Source organism: Zonotrichia leucophrys, chromosome 3 (assembly GCF_028769735.1).
Source record: "Zonotrichia leucophrys gambelii isolate GWCS_2022_RI chromosome 3, RI_Zleu_2.0, whole genome shotgun sequence".
NCBI lineage: Eukaryota > Metazoa > Chordata > Aves > Passeriformes > Passerellidae > Zonotrichia > Zonotrichia leucophrys.
In genome coordinates this window covers 75,763,574-75,776,379 of record NC_088172.1, presented here as the reverse complement: position 1 = coordinate 75,776,379, position 12,806 = coordinate 75,763,574, and the positions used below count along the sequence as shown (strand labels likewise).

Sequence of the window (12,806 nt, the reverse complement as noted above, 5' to 3'; positions counted from 1 at the left end):
GCCTTTGCTATGGAAACTTCAGCCTAGAGACATATCAGAGGCAAGGGAGAGCTTAGTTAACACTGGACTATGGAAAGTGCTGCCAATGGTCTTTTTCCCATCCCCAGCATCCCCAGTAATGTGTCTTGCCACAAGGATCCAGGCACTGCCCAGCGACAGGCAGGAAATTGTATCTTCACAATGCAATCCTCGTTCTTGTTCTTTCCCAGCCAAGCAAGCATGACCATGGCAGGGAAGCCTCGCTGACATGTAATTCATCATTTTTAGTGGTGGTGATTTTGATAACGATATTTTCCCTGTTGTTTTCTTGAAACTTCCCTGCTGTCTTAGCAAACTGAATAGTGTTTAGCTGGTATGGTTCAGCTAACATAATTCAGCCCCTTCCAATGGGAAACAGAGGCGGGGGAAGCCCATGAGTGACCCCAGAGAACCATCAACTTGAAATAGACCCCTTGCTCTGGTCTGTAGAGTTTGTCCAAGGATGGACCCTGTGGAAGGTTTCTGAGGCAGTGTGGTAGTAGATTGCTTGGCAGTAGTGCCAAATGAAGTGCCACATGGCTCAGGCAGCAAATGAATGAATTCTGCAGCAGTGATTGTGAACTGAAAGGTATCTTGGTGCAATGCCATGCTGTGTTTGCACAGAACCTGGGTGCACTAACAGGGGTGAATTGGGTTCATTTTCTCCTTCCTGAAACCATTGCTTCTGACACGAAGTTGCTTCAGGACCTGTAGTTCAAATTGTCCCTACAGTCCCTCCCTTGGAGGACACCAAGGCTTCCCTTCAGGGAGAACTCAGGCTCCTGATCACTGTTCTGTACCAGGGATGGCAATTTTCAAACCAATACTACATGAAGATCTCATGGAACAACTGGGTGTATATCTGTGTAGAAAGAGGAGGAATAGGGTGTTAGATGATGGACATGATTGCTCAGGTTTTCAGTTTCAGGATTTTCATAACACTATATTTCTTTTTCTGTGCAGCTGTCTCAGAGAAACACCATCCAGACCTTCATTCCTGTGAAGAAAATGGAGAAAGGCCTGCTGCTGGAGCACATCTTGCCCAACCTGAAAGTGCCTCAGAGCTATGAAGTTCGCCTGACGCCCATCACCAGCTTTGGGGCCGGAGACATGGCCGCCCGCATCATCCGGTACATGGAACGTAGGTGTCTCCTCCTCCGTCCTGCCTACGAGGCAGGTGCCAGCCTCAGGGGATGTGGGCATGCAGAGAGGGGCTCTTCTGTCACCCTTGGGTGGGGCTCTGTGCTCTGAGGAGTTCTGATGGCACAGAGCGGTCGCATTCAATTTGTATTTTGGATGCTGCCATCAATGCAGAGCACTAGAGATTTCTGAAGGTCAGTCTCCACACATCCTTCACTCAGCAACTCTGACTCACACTGCACCCTGTGGGCAGGAGATGCCCAAAACCCCAGTCAGGCCATGCTGCAGCTCCCTGTGGTACAGTGGCTTATAATGCAAGATAGCCACTGGATGCTGTGTATTAGCCACACTCCCATAAAAGTAAAAGAATTTCGGAAGACTTGTTATTTCCAGAGCTGGATGCATGATTCCTGTCCTAACTAGTCACTCATAAAGCTGTAGCTCTGTCCAGTACCTTGAATCCCAGATTATCTCATTGGTATGCATTGACCATACTTCTCTTCCCATCATCCCAACAGCTCACAGCTCTCTCTATTCCCACAACTCTATGACTCCTTTACTCTCCAACAGGAGTTTGGACCCTCTATTTCAGCAGAAAGTACAGATCCTTCTGTTATGTTTGCTTGATTTCACACATCCCTCCTGTCCCGTGGACTGACAGCATGTCCGGTGTCCCCAGCATACCTGTCCTGTCACTCTTCCACAGTGCATCAAAGTGCTTTGATGTCACCCTTAGATACCAAGCTTTGGTATCTAAGTGGGTGCTATTCCACTGGGTGCTTCAGAAGGAAACTGGGTTGCAGAAGGGTTTTCCTATGATCCCAAGATCACCCCTTAGGTGGGATTGTCTCAAGGTCTCTTGCTGCTTGAATCAGAGCGTCCACATCTTTTTCCATCACCAAAACAGGCATCAGGCATTGCTTTCTCACAGGGATGCTGCCACGAGACTTGTGCATTTGTGACCTTTCTTGATGTGTTTATTTTATTTTCAGACTTTGATTATGATTTGTACTTTTGTTTTGACTTGTTTTTCTATTTCTTTTTCCAGCAATCAACTATCCCAACCCAACAGGTAAGCAACAAGACCTTTGTGTTGATGCTTTGAATGTAATGTACTTTAGTCGAGTGCTCCAGCAGATCAGGCAAGACAAGCAGCTGGAATACATAGCTGACTTTGTCAAATCTTTTTTCCCCAAAAGAGGATGAAATTGTATACACTAAAGCTTCCAGTAAATATTGCCATTTGTTGTACCTTGAGTTATTGCCAGGAGATTTATGCGAGGGATATGGCTCTTACTCACTCCTGATATCTTTGTGATGAGGCAGACTGTGATCTTGAGCACTCACTCCCATGCCCCAGTACAAGCAATCTACTTCCAGTAAGCAGATATTCACAAAATATCTGTGTTTAGGGATATTCCCCATCCTCTTCTGACCAGGAATGATACCACTTGGTATCTCTGCAGGCTTTTATGGAGCAGTCTCCAGCTCAGATCTATCTCTTCTTGAAAACTCTTTGAGCACAGTCCCTTTCTTCCTCCCCTTCATTGTCATCACTGTTAACTTGCTTTTTTACCTTCTGGTTATTCCTGGCAAGATGCAGGCCCCTCTCTATTGAGCATCCAGAGTTCCCATTTATTTTAAGAGCTGAATACACAATGTCTAAGAACGATGTTCTTTAACACCAAGATGACAGTGCCCATTGAGCATAAAAGAGGAATTCTACCTTGCTCTAAGACCCCCAAAGTCTTCACTTTGATTAGAGAATGTAAGCCCAGGCAAAGCTCTTGGGCAGAGATGGGCAGACTACTTGCTAGTGCTCCATGGAGAGCGTGGGGCTGTTTCTCCATTTCCAGCTGCTGAGTCAGTATTCAGTGGTTTTATGTGTTACTCTGTGTGTAGGTAAGTACTGCTACAGCACTGCAGGGTACCAGCAGAGAGGAGAAACCAGGATTAGTGATGGCAGAATAGGGAGTTCTCTTGTTAAGGCAGCCACGAGGAGTTAATTCTTGCACGTTCACACTCTGAGGATAGTTTGATGAACCATACTCTGCCTGAGAGCTGGAGTTTCTTACAGAGTCAGAGGGATTTTGTGCCTCTAATTCCTGATTCCATTTGTTTTCTTTTCCTCACTTCCCGATTTACTTTAAATATTCTCCATAAAAGACTCACTGGGATACACGAAGCATATTGCCAGGAACCTACTCTAGAATGTTTCTCTCAGTACTTGCTGGAGGAGGCAAGCATCCCAGCCCACAGGTGGAAGTGACAAAGTCTGGCCTTTTGCCACTTGCTTTTACACTGCATAAATCACTGGGAAACCCAGAGCAACTTCAGTCCTAATTGTGTCAGTCTCTTGGGGTCTTTGTAAATTGAGCCTTCAGATTGCCTGCCTGGGGTACCTTTGGCAGCCTTATTGAGTCCAGAACAGCTGCAGGAAATTTGCCTGTGGTGGAACACAACTCAGCCACTCGTGGTTTTCATGCAGTAAACCCAACACTTAGGATTTCTTCTTGATACAGATTGCCCAGCCTCTGGTGGCTGTTGGGACCTCTGGGCCACCTCTTGCCCGTGTGTTCACACCTCGAGACTGACTGCCTAAAATCAGACCTACCACACTTGCTCTCAGATATGCCCTTTCCTTTCCGACCTGCTGCCAGTGAAATATGAGCTCAAAAGATTTTGCTCTTTCTTTGGACCACAGCTGAGTTCCCCAGCTCTCATCCCAAAACACAGAAATCCCTCCTGCTACCTCTTCTTTTCATACTTCCCCTGCTACAGTCACCCTCAGGGAAAAGTTCACAGTAGGCTGCTGAGCCAAATTCTGGGAGCAAACATTGAAAGCTCTGGAGTGAAAGGCAAAGATTAGATGATTAATGCCTCTGGCAGCCTGATCCAAGGGCATGCACAATGGTGATTAATTTACAAACTCTGAGAGTCACTTAATACAATTACTTCTTCATGCATTTTCTCTCTCAGCCTAATAAGATGTTAATAACATTGGGGCAGGCATGCATGTGGCATGGTTACAGAGCCAGGCATTGGGTTAGAAAGGAAAAGCAAAGGAAGAACAGAGGAAGTGACAAAAGACATAGGGAATTTCAAATATTTAGAGGTTACCAGTAAGACTGGCTCTTAAAAATCAGTAAATCTGGTTCTAAAAAGCAGAATTTGTGTTTTAAAAACTGCCTAAGAATTATCTGAATTCTAAGATATTACCTTAAGGTTATCTTAGAATAAATGATTGGTTTAATGTCATGACCACATTCCAGTGCTGGGGAATCTGCTCTGTCCTTACCTCCTCTGTAATTTTTTTGGATATAGCGTTTGCTTTCTTTGGAGTGCCATTCCAGCTTTGGAGAGCCATTCCAGCTCCTCCTCCCTGGAGTGTTTTGGTTTCCCTTGTTTTGTCAGATGCAACCTTATAACCTTGGTGATGATGTCGTTAAGAAATATATGGGATTGCTGGTTTAATATTTGGTTGGCCAACCTGTCTTGCCCTTTCAGAGCAGCAACACTGTTTCTCACATACCTGCAGTCAGGCTGTGTGTGGTGCTAAACCCATGATTTTGGGACCATGGGCAGGTACAGTGGGTGGTGATCCATGGCAGATGTTGGTTGTTGCAGATTAGCCGGGCTTGTTGCTTGCCATCTATTGCTGGTGTCTGGTCTCTGGTAATGCTCAGAGTCCAGAGGAATCCAAGTTTGTTCAGGTGAGAACATGTGGGAATGAGATGTCAGACTGTGTTTAGAGTTGACTACTTGAGTTTGTGCCCATTCTTCAAGAATGTTTTGTAATGCAAAGGTTTAAAGAGGTGACAGTTCCTTGTATCTTGGTGGCAAATAGGATGACAACCAGTTACAGCATTGTGAAGCTTTCTCCCATTATTGGTTATAGAATCCCTAGAAAATTGCAATGGGAGAGACTGTTAAATATTCTTTCTTAGATCATGACATACTTTGAGGTCTCAATATAGTTCTCATTGTCTGCAATTTCTAGATGGGGAAACTGATGTCCAAAAAATGATAGCCTGTGGGTCAGTCAGCAGGTCTGCAACAGAGCTGAGGCTCAGAGCATGGTCCTTTATGCCCCAAGCCAGTGCCAGTTGTCACACCACAGCTAAATGATGAAGGCAATTTTATTCAAGTGCACTCCAACTGCTATTCACCCATAGTCTGCTGCTAGAATAGGAGTTTTATTTTTTGCATTCGTCTGGCAGACAGAATTTCAGAACCAGGGATGGTTTTTCCCCTAAGGACTTGAAAGGAAAACCTTCATTATGTTTCTCAAGAAGGCAAAGCAACAAGAAATGCTAATAGCCACAGCAGAGGGTCTCCCCCCCCGGGAATGCATGAAGTGTCTGCAACTGAGAGCAAACATCTCTGCACTCTGAGCTGCCACCACTGCAAAGCCTGCCAAGGAAATCTGTGTGGTGAAGACAGCACTAAATCCAGATTTTGAGGAGCCAGCTCCCCTGCCACCTCCACCTTAGTTGTTACAATCCAGATAGCAACTTTAGTGTTCAGTATTTAAATCCACTGCTTAAATTTTAAACAGGAAGCTTCATTTACTCCTTGAGGATGAACCAGGATCCCTGGCAAATGGCAAAAGTCTTCAAGAAGGCTTGCATCACACAGTCAAGGTCAAAAGTCAGATCACCTCTGTGGTCTCGGAGGTACAGCAAGTGATATAAAGATTTTTTTCTTGGCTGGATCTGCCAGGTTTGTCCTGGTGAACCTTGTTGATAACCATCCAGAGGTGACATGCTGGCAGTGTCACAAACCACACTGAACACTTCCTAGTTATTCATGGCACCTCCATTGTAGCTCAGAGAAACCACAGAGCTTTGCTTTCCTGTGGCTTGTTTTATACCAAAGGACCAGGAGTCAGAGCACTTGGATTCTGTTTCCAGCTTAGGCACTGCCTGCTGTGGCCTTAAATGTGTCTCTGTATACTTTGTGCATCTATTTCCTCCATGTAATGCAGAAGTTACGTAGAAAGAGGCATTACTATGCCACAGAGAAATTAAGAAGCCTTGTTCATTAGTTGTTCAAAGTGCCTTGAGCTCCCAAGCTAAGCAGAGGCGATGTGCTGGAGGTTCAAACTCCTGCACAGCAAGTGGTGTTGCACATAAGATGGATCATGTTGTTGATTAAGCATTGCTTGATCTGTGGTGCACGGGACCCTTCTCTATTTTATGTGCTCTGCTGGAAGCATTGCCTTCTGGAAGGAGCTGCATTGGAGTGAGAAGATAAAATGCACTCAGGGCCCTATTTGGATGTTAAAAGAGCTGTCTATAGACTTTTGAGTCAAAAGTCTATAGACAGCTCCTCTCTGAACAGTCTCATCCCACGTGTGTGGCTTCTTAATAATGAAGGCACAGTAGTCCACCACAGTCCACAGGCTGGCACAACCAGGCCTTGGGGCTAAGTTTGGAATGCTGTCCTCAGGTCCTCTTGTCTTGCACAACTCTCTCTGATACCCACCTGAGCCTGTGCTTTCTCCTTAATCTGCCTTTCCTTTGATTTCTGTGCCTCCTCATTTGGAGTTTGTTCCCTCTCAATCTGTTGCCTGGCTGACCTCTGTGTTACAGCTTCCAACTCTGCTTTCCACCTGATATTCCCTGTTAAGGTAATTCTGTGTTGGAGAACGATGTCATCTTTCTTTGGAAGTCTGTGTTCTCAGCAGGGTCAGAGGTGCAAACCGCCCTGGAGCTTTTGCAAAAGGACAGTCATTGTGGATCCTGCTGTGTGAGATAATGCCATTCTGACAGAAAATGTGTCTCTTGTAACTGCAGCTGGCAACCCACGAGCTGGAGTCATGCAGATGTTTTTGGTGCAGTGGAGACGAACCGGGGGCATTACACCACACAGCAGCATCAGCAAGCTTGTGGGCTCCAGCGTCTCAGCCAAGAGAGCTAAGGAAGACCCCTAGGAGCTGCCTTCTGACTCTTTTCTCCTTCTGTCTCTTTGTTCTGGGAATAAAGGAGGCTCCCACATAGTTAGCCTGTCTCAGACCCAGCAAGCATCTGCCCTGTCCTCTGCTCCCTTTCCTTCAGCTCCAGATGCCATTTGGCCCCCTGTGTTAGGCACTGCAGAGCAGTGGCTAATTTGGATTTGGATGCTAATTAGAAATGAGCAGATTGAGTGGAAAGCACTTAGCCAGGGTTAATCAGCAGTTAAGTGGCCAGCCCAGACAAGCTCCCGATGGCTGTGCTCATCCCAGAGGAGTGGGCATGCAGCGTTTCCTGCTGAGTTTACTGAAAACCCAGCTGCCCTGGTCTGTGAAACAGGCCCTTGACTTGCCTCGCATTGTCCAGCCTGTGCTGGCAAAGACATTTTTGCAGGTCACCTCAGGGGGCTGCATCCTCTTTTCTCACTGCTTTGATGGGATGCTGGAAAGAGACAGGCAGAAAAGGGGAACCCAGTTCCCTACCCCAGGGGTGTGCAGACCTTTGATGTCCATTTGGATTACAGTCATTTTCATTTCCAAATGGGAGGGGATAGGGAGGATGCTAGCCACCAGAAGGTAGGGTAGCCTCCAGAAGGTGCAGCATCTCAGAGTCAAGATTCTGTTCATTTCATGGGTAGTCTCTTCTCTGGTACAAGAGAACAGATTTTGTTGTATATGGTAGATATATGAAGCTCCTGCCATCACATTGTGCTGCTTCTGGAGCTTTTGGCCCTGGCATTGCAGAAAACTTCCCTTGTGTGTCCCATCCTTGGCACCCAGCCCATAGGTTAAGGACCCTGCTCTGTCCCACATGTCCTGCCAGAGTCATGCATGCTAGGAGAAAAAGCCTTCTGCCCAGGAACCAGAGCAAGGCATCACTGAAGATACAAGAATGAAGGAGCCCCCGGAGGCATTTGGGCTTCTCTTCATCTAGGCATGATAAATAATAGTGGGAGGTAAACCCCCAGAAGTTGAGTCTTGCACCAGCCTGCCACGGATGATGTTCCTAGCACATTCCAAGGCGTCATGGAAAGCCTTCTTTTCCTTTGTATATGTGTTCTTTCATGGCTTTATCTTTGGGTTTCATAGCACACCTCCTTGCTCTTACTTAAAAGCAGCAATTAAAGATATCTGTGCTTGCCGTATCTACATCACTCACAAGGTCCAAGATCCCACTTTCAGTTCATTCTCCAGCTTTGGTTTCTGCCCAGGGACCTTTCAAAACACACAGCAGTTTTCACATTGGTTCTTGGACCTGTTTTCTCTTTCTTTTTTGCCTGTTTTATCCATCCCTCTCCTATTGTGTCAGCAGTGTAAAGCAGGTTCTTGACCTTTGCTTTTGTGACACAAAACTACCTTTTTAACACAAAGGTTACAATCTTCAGCCTGGTCATGTCCAATTCATTCCAATCTCCGCAAGTCCATATTGAGTTATGTCTATGCACGAGATTTTTCATCTGTCTTACAATATTGCTGTAGGGTGTAAAAGTCTTGTGGCAGCAATAAAAGTGAGCCCTATTGCACATATGGTTGATCCTACATAAAAATCTTTTACCTACGTGTTTTATTTTGTTAGGGGAACCAGCATAAGCTGCAAAATCAAATGTGCTTTTTAGCTGGTATAAATTAGATGTACTCTGGCTAAATGACACGTTTGTCATGCTGAGCTGACCTCTTCTCCACAGCTGATTTTTTTTCATGTGTGTCATAGTTTAGTTAAATATATAGCCTAAAGGGGGGTCATCTGCTGCTACTTTTTCCTCTCTCCTGGGGAAATTATTCTACCATCAAGTTGTTCTGATATAAAAGCCCTTGTAGCCAGTTTGCCTTTGGTGATCTTTTTACCTTCCTCTACATTTGCCCCTTCAGATCTCTCAGAGAATCTCTTTAGCCATAATAGCTTTTTTCCATTTTGTCAGACCATCACATTTATCAGGCTGGATTAACACTTTTGTAGTAACACTGATCACTGGTGTATTATGGGTAGTGATAGGAAAAGGGGGAACATTTTTAAATAAAAGAGGGGACATTTAGAGTAGATTTTAAGAGTAAATTCCTTACTTAGAGAATGGTGAGGCACTGGAACAGGCTGCCCAGAGATATTATGGGTGCCCCATCTGTAGAAGTGTTCTAGGTCAGGTTGAATGGGGCCCTGGGCAACCTGATCTAGTGAATGGTATTCCTGCCCATGGCAATGGGTTGGGAACTGAATGGACTTTGAGGCTGCTTGCAACTCAACCCATTCTGTGATTTCTACGATTTCTATGATTTCTATGATGCCTTACTTTTCAGCTTCCTCCGGAGGCCAGGGGCTGCCCATCTGCCCCTGGCTTGACACGGAGCCTCAGTGGTGGCACAGCGCTGCTGTGAGCGCCCAGGCAGCCTGGGGAGGGTGTTGGAAAAGCAGCAGCTGAGCAGCCCTTCCCTTCCCATCCCCGCAGATAACACGTGCCGCTTTGAGGACGAGAAGATCTGCGGCTTCGTGCAGGACAAGATGGACAACTTTGACTGGACGCGGCAGAACGCGCTGACGCAGAACCCCAAGCGCACCGTCAACACGGGGCCCCCCACGGACATCAGTGGCACGCCCGAGGGTCGGCACACGGCTGGGCTTCCTTCGGCTTGGCAGGGAGGGGAGGTGCACACCATCTCCTGACTGGAGCCTCCCAGCTCAGGGAGAAAGCTGATCTGCTTTCTGCTTCACATGGGGTGCAGGGAGCAGGCAGTTAATTTGCATGTTGCTGATTGGAATTAAACACCCAATTAAAACACCCACAACTTTGTTGAAGGGAATAGTGTGAGCATTAGTTCTTGTTGTCAGCTAATTGCCTGATGCCTAATGCTCTTGCACTGTTTGATGCTTGTTTTGAAGAAAAACATGGATAAACAACGAGGAGAATATCTCTAACACCTAGAAATGGCCCTGTCAGTTTTAGCGAGCTGTTTCCTTGAAGGAATTTTCAAGGATGCAAACAGATCTCCTTAGTACCAAGTACAGAAGCATTGAGAGCCCAGACAGGAGCTGCCTATGGGGCAGGAGGAAGCTTCACCTATAGCTGGAGGAGACTGGTGTTATGTATTACCTTAGCTGTGTGTGGAGCATATGCTCCCTGTTTAAGTGGATACTATGTCCCTCTTTCTGTAATAAGAAAAGTAAATTTGTATGCAAACACCTATCTTTGAACTCAGAAAAAAATGGGAAACATCCAATGGCCCGCTAAGGAAATGGTTTCTCCCATTAGTGTTCAGTACACCCAACCTGACTGAGCATTGAAAATGCTGTTAACAAATTAAATGGCTAATCTCTTCCTCCCTGGGCTGTTAACAATTGCTTTGGTATTGTTCTCTTTAGACAACAATATTGTTCAGGCTAGACGTACCAAACCCTCTCTCCCTCTACTTGAGGCAGAGAAATTAGTCTGGAATGGTTTCTCTTTCTGGTGTTCTCCTTGCACAGTGCAGCCAGCTCTGGGGCTCTTTGTCCACCCAGACAGGTGTGCAGGGATTCACCTGCTACGTGTGCCCACAGCAGGTCTGCAGATGCCTGTCTCTCCCATGCTTCCCTAAATACTGTCAGGGCAGGGAGGCACTGGTGGTATCCTGCAAGTGTCCCTGGCTGGGACCACAGTGGGTGCAGAGCAGGTGGGCAGAGCAAGGCCGTGTCTCCCAGAGGAGGGGTGGTGTCCCAGCCACATTGGCATCCCATCATTTGGAGGAAGGGACACCCGGTGCATGCTGCCTTTGCCCATCTTTCCCTCTCGTTCTGCAGGTTATTACATGTTCATTGAGGCGTCTCGGCCCCGGGTGACAGGAGACAAAGCCCGGCTCATCAGCCCCCTGTACAACATCACTGCCAAGTATTACTGCGTCTCCTTCTACTACCACATGTACGGGAAGCACATTGGTGAGTCCCCTCTGGGCAAGGGTCAGCTCAGCCTCATGTGGGCTCTTGGGGAACATCTCCAGCCTCTTGCTCCAGCAGCTGTGCCTGTGACTAGCAATTCCAGAGGGTGGGAGTCCTACTCCAGTATTCCAAGCAGCAGGGTGGGCTGCTGCACTCAGATATTGTCCCATAGCCCAGCAGTGTCAGAGTTGTGAGGCTGTCACAGCCTGTCCTTGGGGCAGCACTTACAGTCAGTCTGTCCATTGGACAGGAGAAGAGGGTGAAGGGGCTTTGTGAACCAGAGAGCTCTGGGGTGGCCACAGCTACCCCAGGGTGTGCAGGATGTGTGTTCCCCCAGCCAGGCCAGGGACTGCCTGCTCTGCCTGGCTCCTGTAGGCCTCAAGTGCAGCGAGCACCACAGAAACGCCTGGCACACTAATGAGTTTCCATATCCAGTCAAGGAGCAACTGCTAATTCATCACCTCTTGATTATAATTTCATTAATTTGAATAATAGATGCACTCTTCGCACAGCACACAGGGTTATTAATCACCTGCTGGACTAGAGCCTGACTGCAAAATCAGGGCCCAGGCAGGAATGTGTCCGCCCTTCAATAAGCGGGGTTAATTAACCTCTCTCTGTTCAGCACTGCAGATGTCTTTGGGAGGGAACATGCTCCTGAGTCTGGCCACATCTCTGTGCACATGTGGCACGGCTGAGAGGTTAAACTGCAAAATCTGGGCAAGGCTGAAACCCTGACACCATGAGTGTCGGGGCTAGGAGCTGGGCTGCAGTTCACTGAGCAGGTCTCCATCTATGTCTGTGTTTTGAGGGCTCATATCTGCTCTCTGCACTTGGAATTGGGCTAGGTCAGAGGTGTTTTCACACACCTGGATTCCCCCTGGAGACAGGCTGCTCCATGTTGTAGTCATGCCATCAGTGGCAGCTTGCTCCGGCAGAGCACTGTCAGTGTTGGCTCACACCATATTTTCCTGGAGCTGCTGGTCCTGCTTGGCTGACAGAGTCCAGCTGCTAATGCTGGCTGGCAAACTCAAGTGTTCCCTGCCTTATGGTAAGTCAGCTCTGCTGCCTAATTCCTGCTTGTCTTCTCCTGGAGCCTGGGAAAGGGGTCTCATTCTTTGATGAAGAATGGCCCAGACTGGTGGGATATTGGCAAAAAAAAAGATGTGGGGAGAGGAGGCCTCTCTTGCTTTTTTTCTTGTGTCAGATTTCCACGTTCATTTCACAGGTGAAGTAAAGGCTCATCAACATTTTCTTGATTTTGGAAAAGAGCTCGATTTAACAGTTCTTTTGTTAAATGGTCTGTCTGGAGATGGAGTGGACTGGACATGCCAGAGAATCAATTCATTACAGGGTTTGTTTTTTTCTTTTAGCATTTTAACTCCTTACTAATTTTCTCTACCCACAAATTACCCAAAAGTGATGGTGACTCCTGAGACCTCAGAAAGCCTCTAAGTGCCATTTTCTGTGCCTCAGCTTCAGACACCTTTTATATCTTTTGGTTTTTCCCTTCATACCCAATGGTATAGGCCCTGTTTGATCCCTGTTTTTCCTCTTGTTGTACAAAGGCTGATAAATTTCTGTGAGGTGGATAGACTCCTTAATGCCATGTGATTTCCATGGTGGGTGCTGCTGAGCTGAGAGCAAATTTTAAAATCATACTGATTAGACAGAGATTGAAAGAGAATGAAATGAGAAAAAAGTTCTTTTTCTCTGTGAAATATATGACTTGGTCCAGCAAACCCACCATCTATCTGCCTGCCAATTGTGCCTTGACACCAGGCTTGATGC

At 46.8% G+C, this 12,806-nt stretch overlaps 1 protein-coding gene across 2 annotated transcripts in view; it reads left to right on the top strand.

Moving 5' to 3' along the window:
* The window catches only part of MDGA1 (MAM domain containing glycosylphosphatidylinositol anchor 1), a 146,691-nt gene that overhangs the window by 111,157 nt on the left and 22,728 nt on the right, over positions 1 to 12,806 (top strand). For both annotated transcript variants that reach the window (XM_064708889.1, XM_064708890.1), the window contains exons 11-14: positions 982 to 1,159; positions 2,207 to 2,230; positions 9,553 to 9,705; positions 10,881 to 11,015. In XM_064708889.1, the coding sequence (XP_064564959.1) occupies positions 982 to 1,159; positions 2,207 to 2,230; positions 9,553 to 9,705; positions 10,881 to 11,015 (490 nt within the window). The remainder of the gene's footprint in view (positions 1 to 981; positions 1,160 to 2,206; positions 2,231 to 9,552; positions 9,706 to 10,880; positions 11,016 to 12,806) is intronic.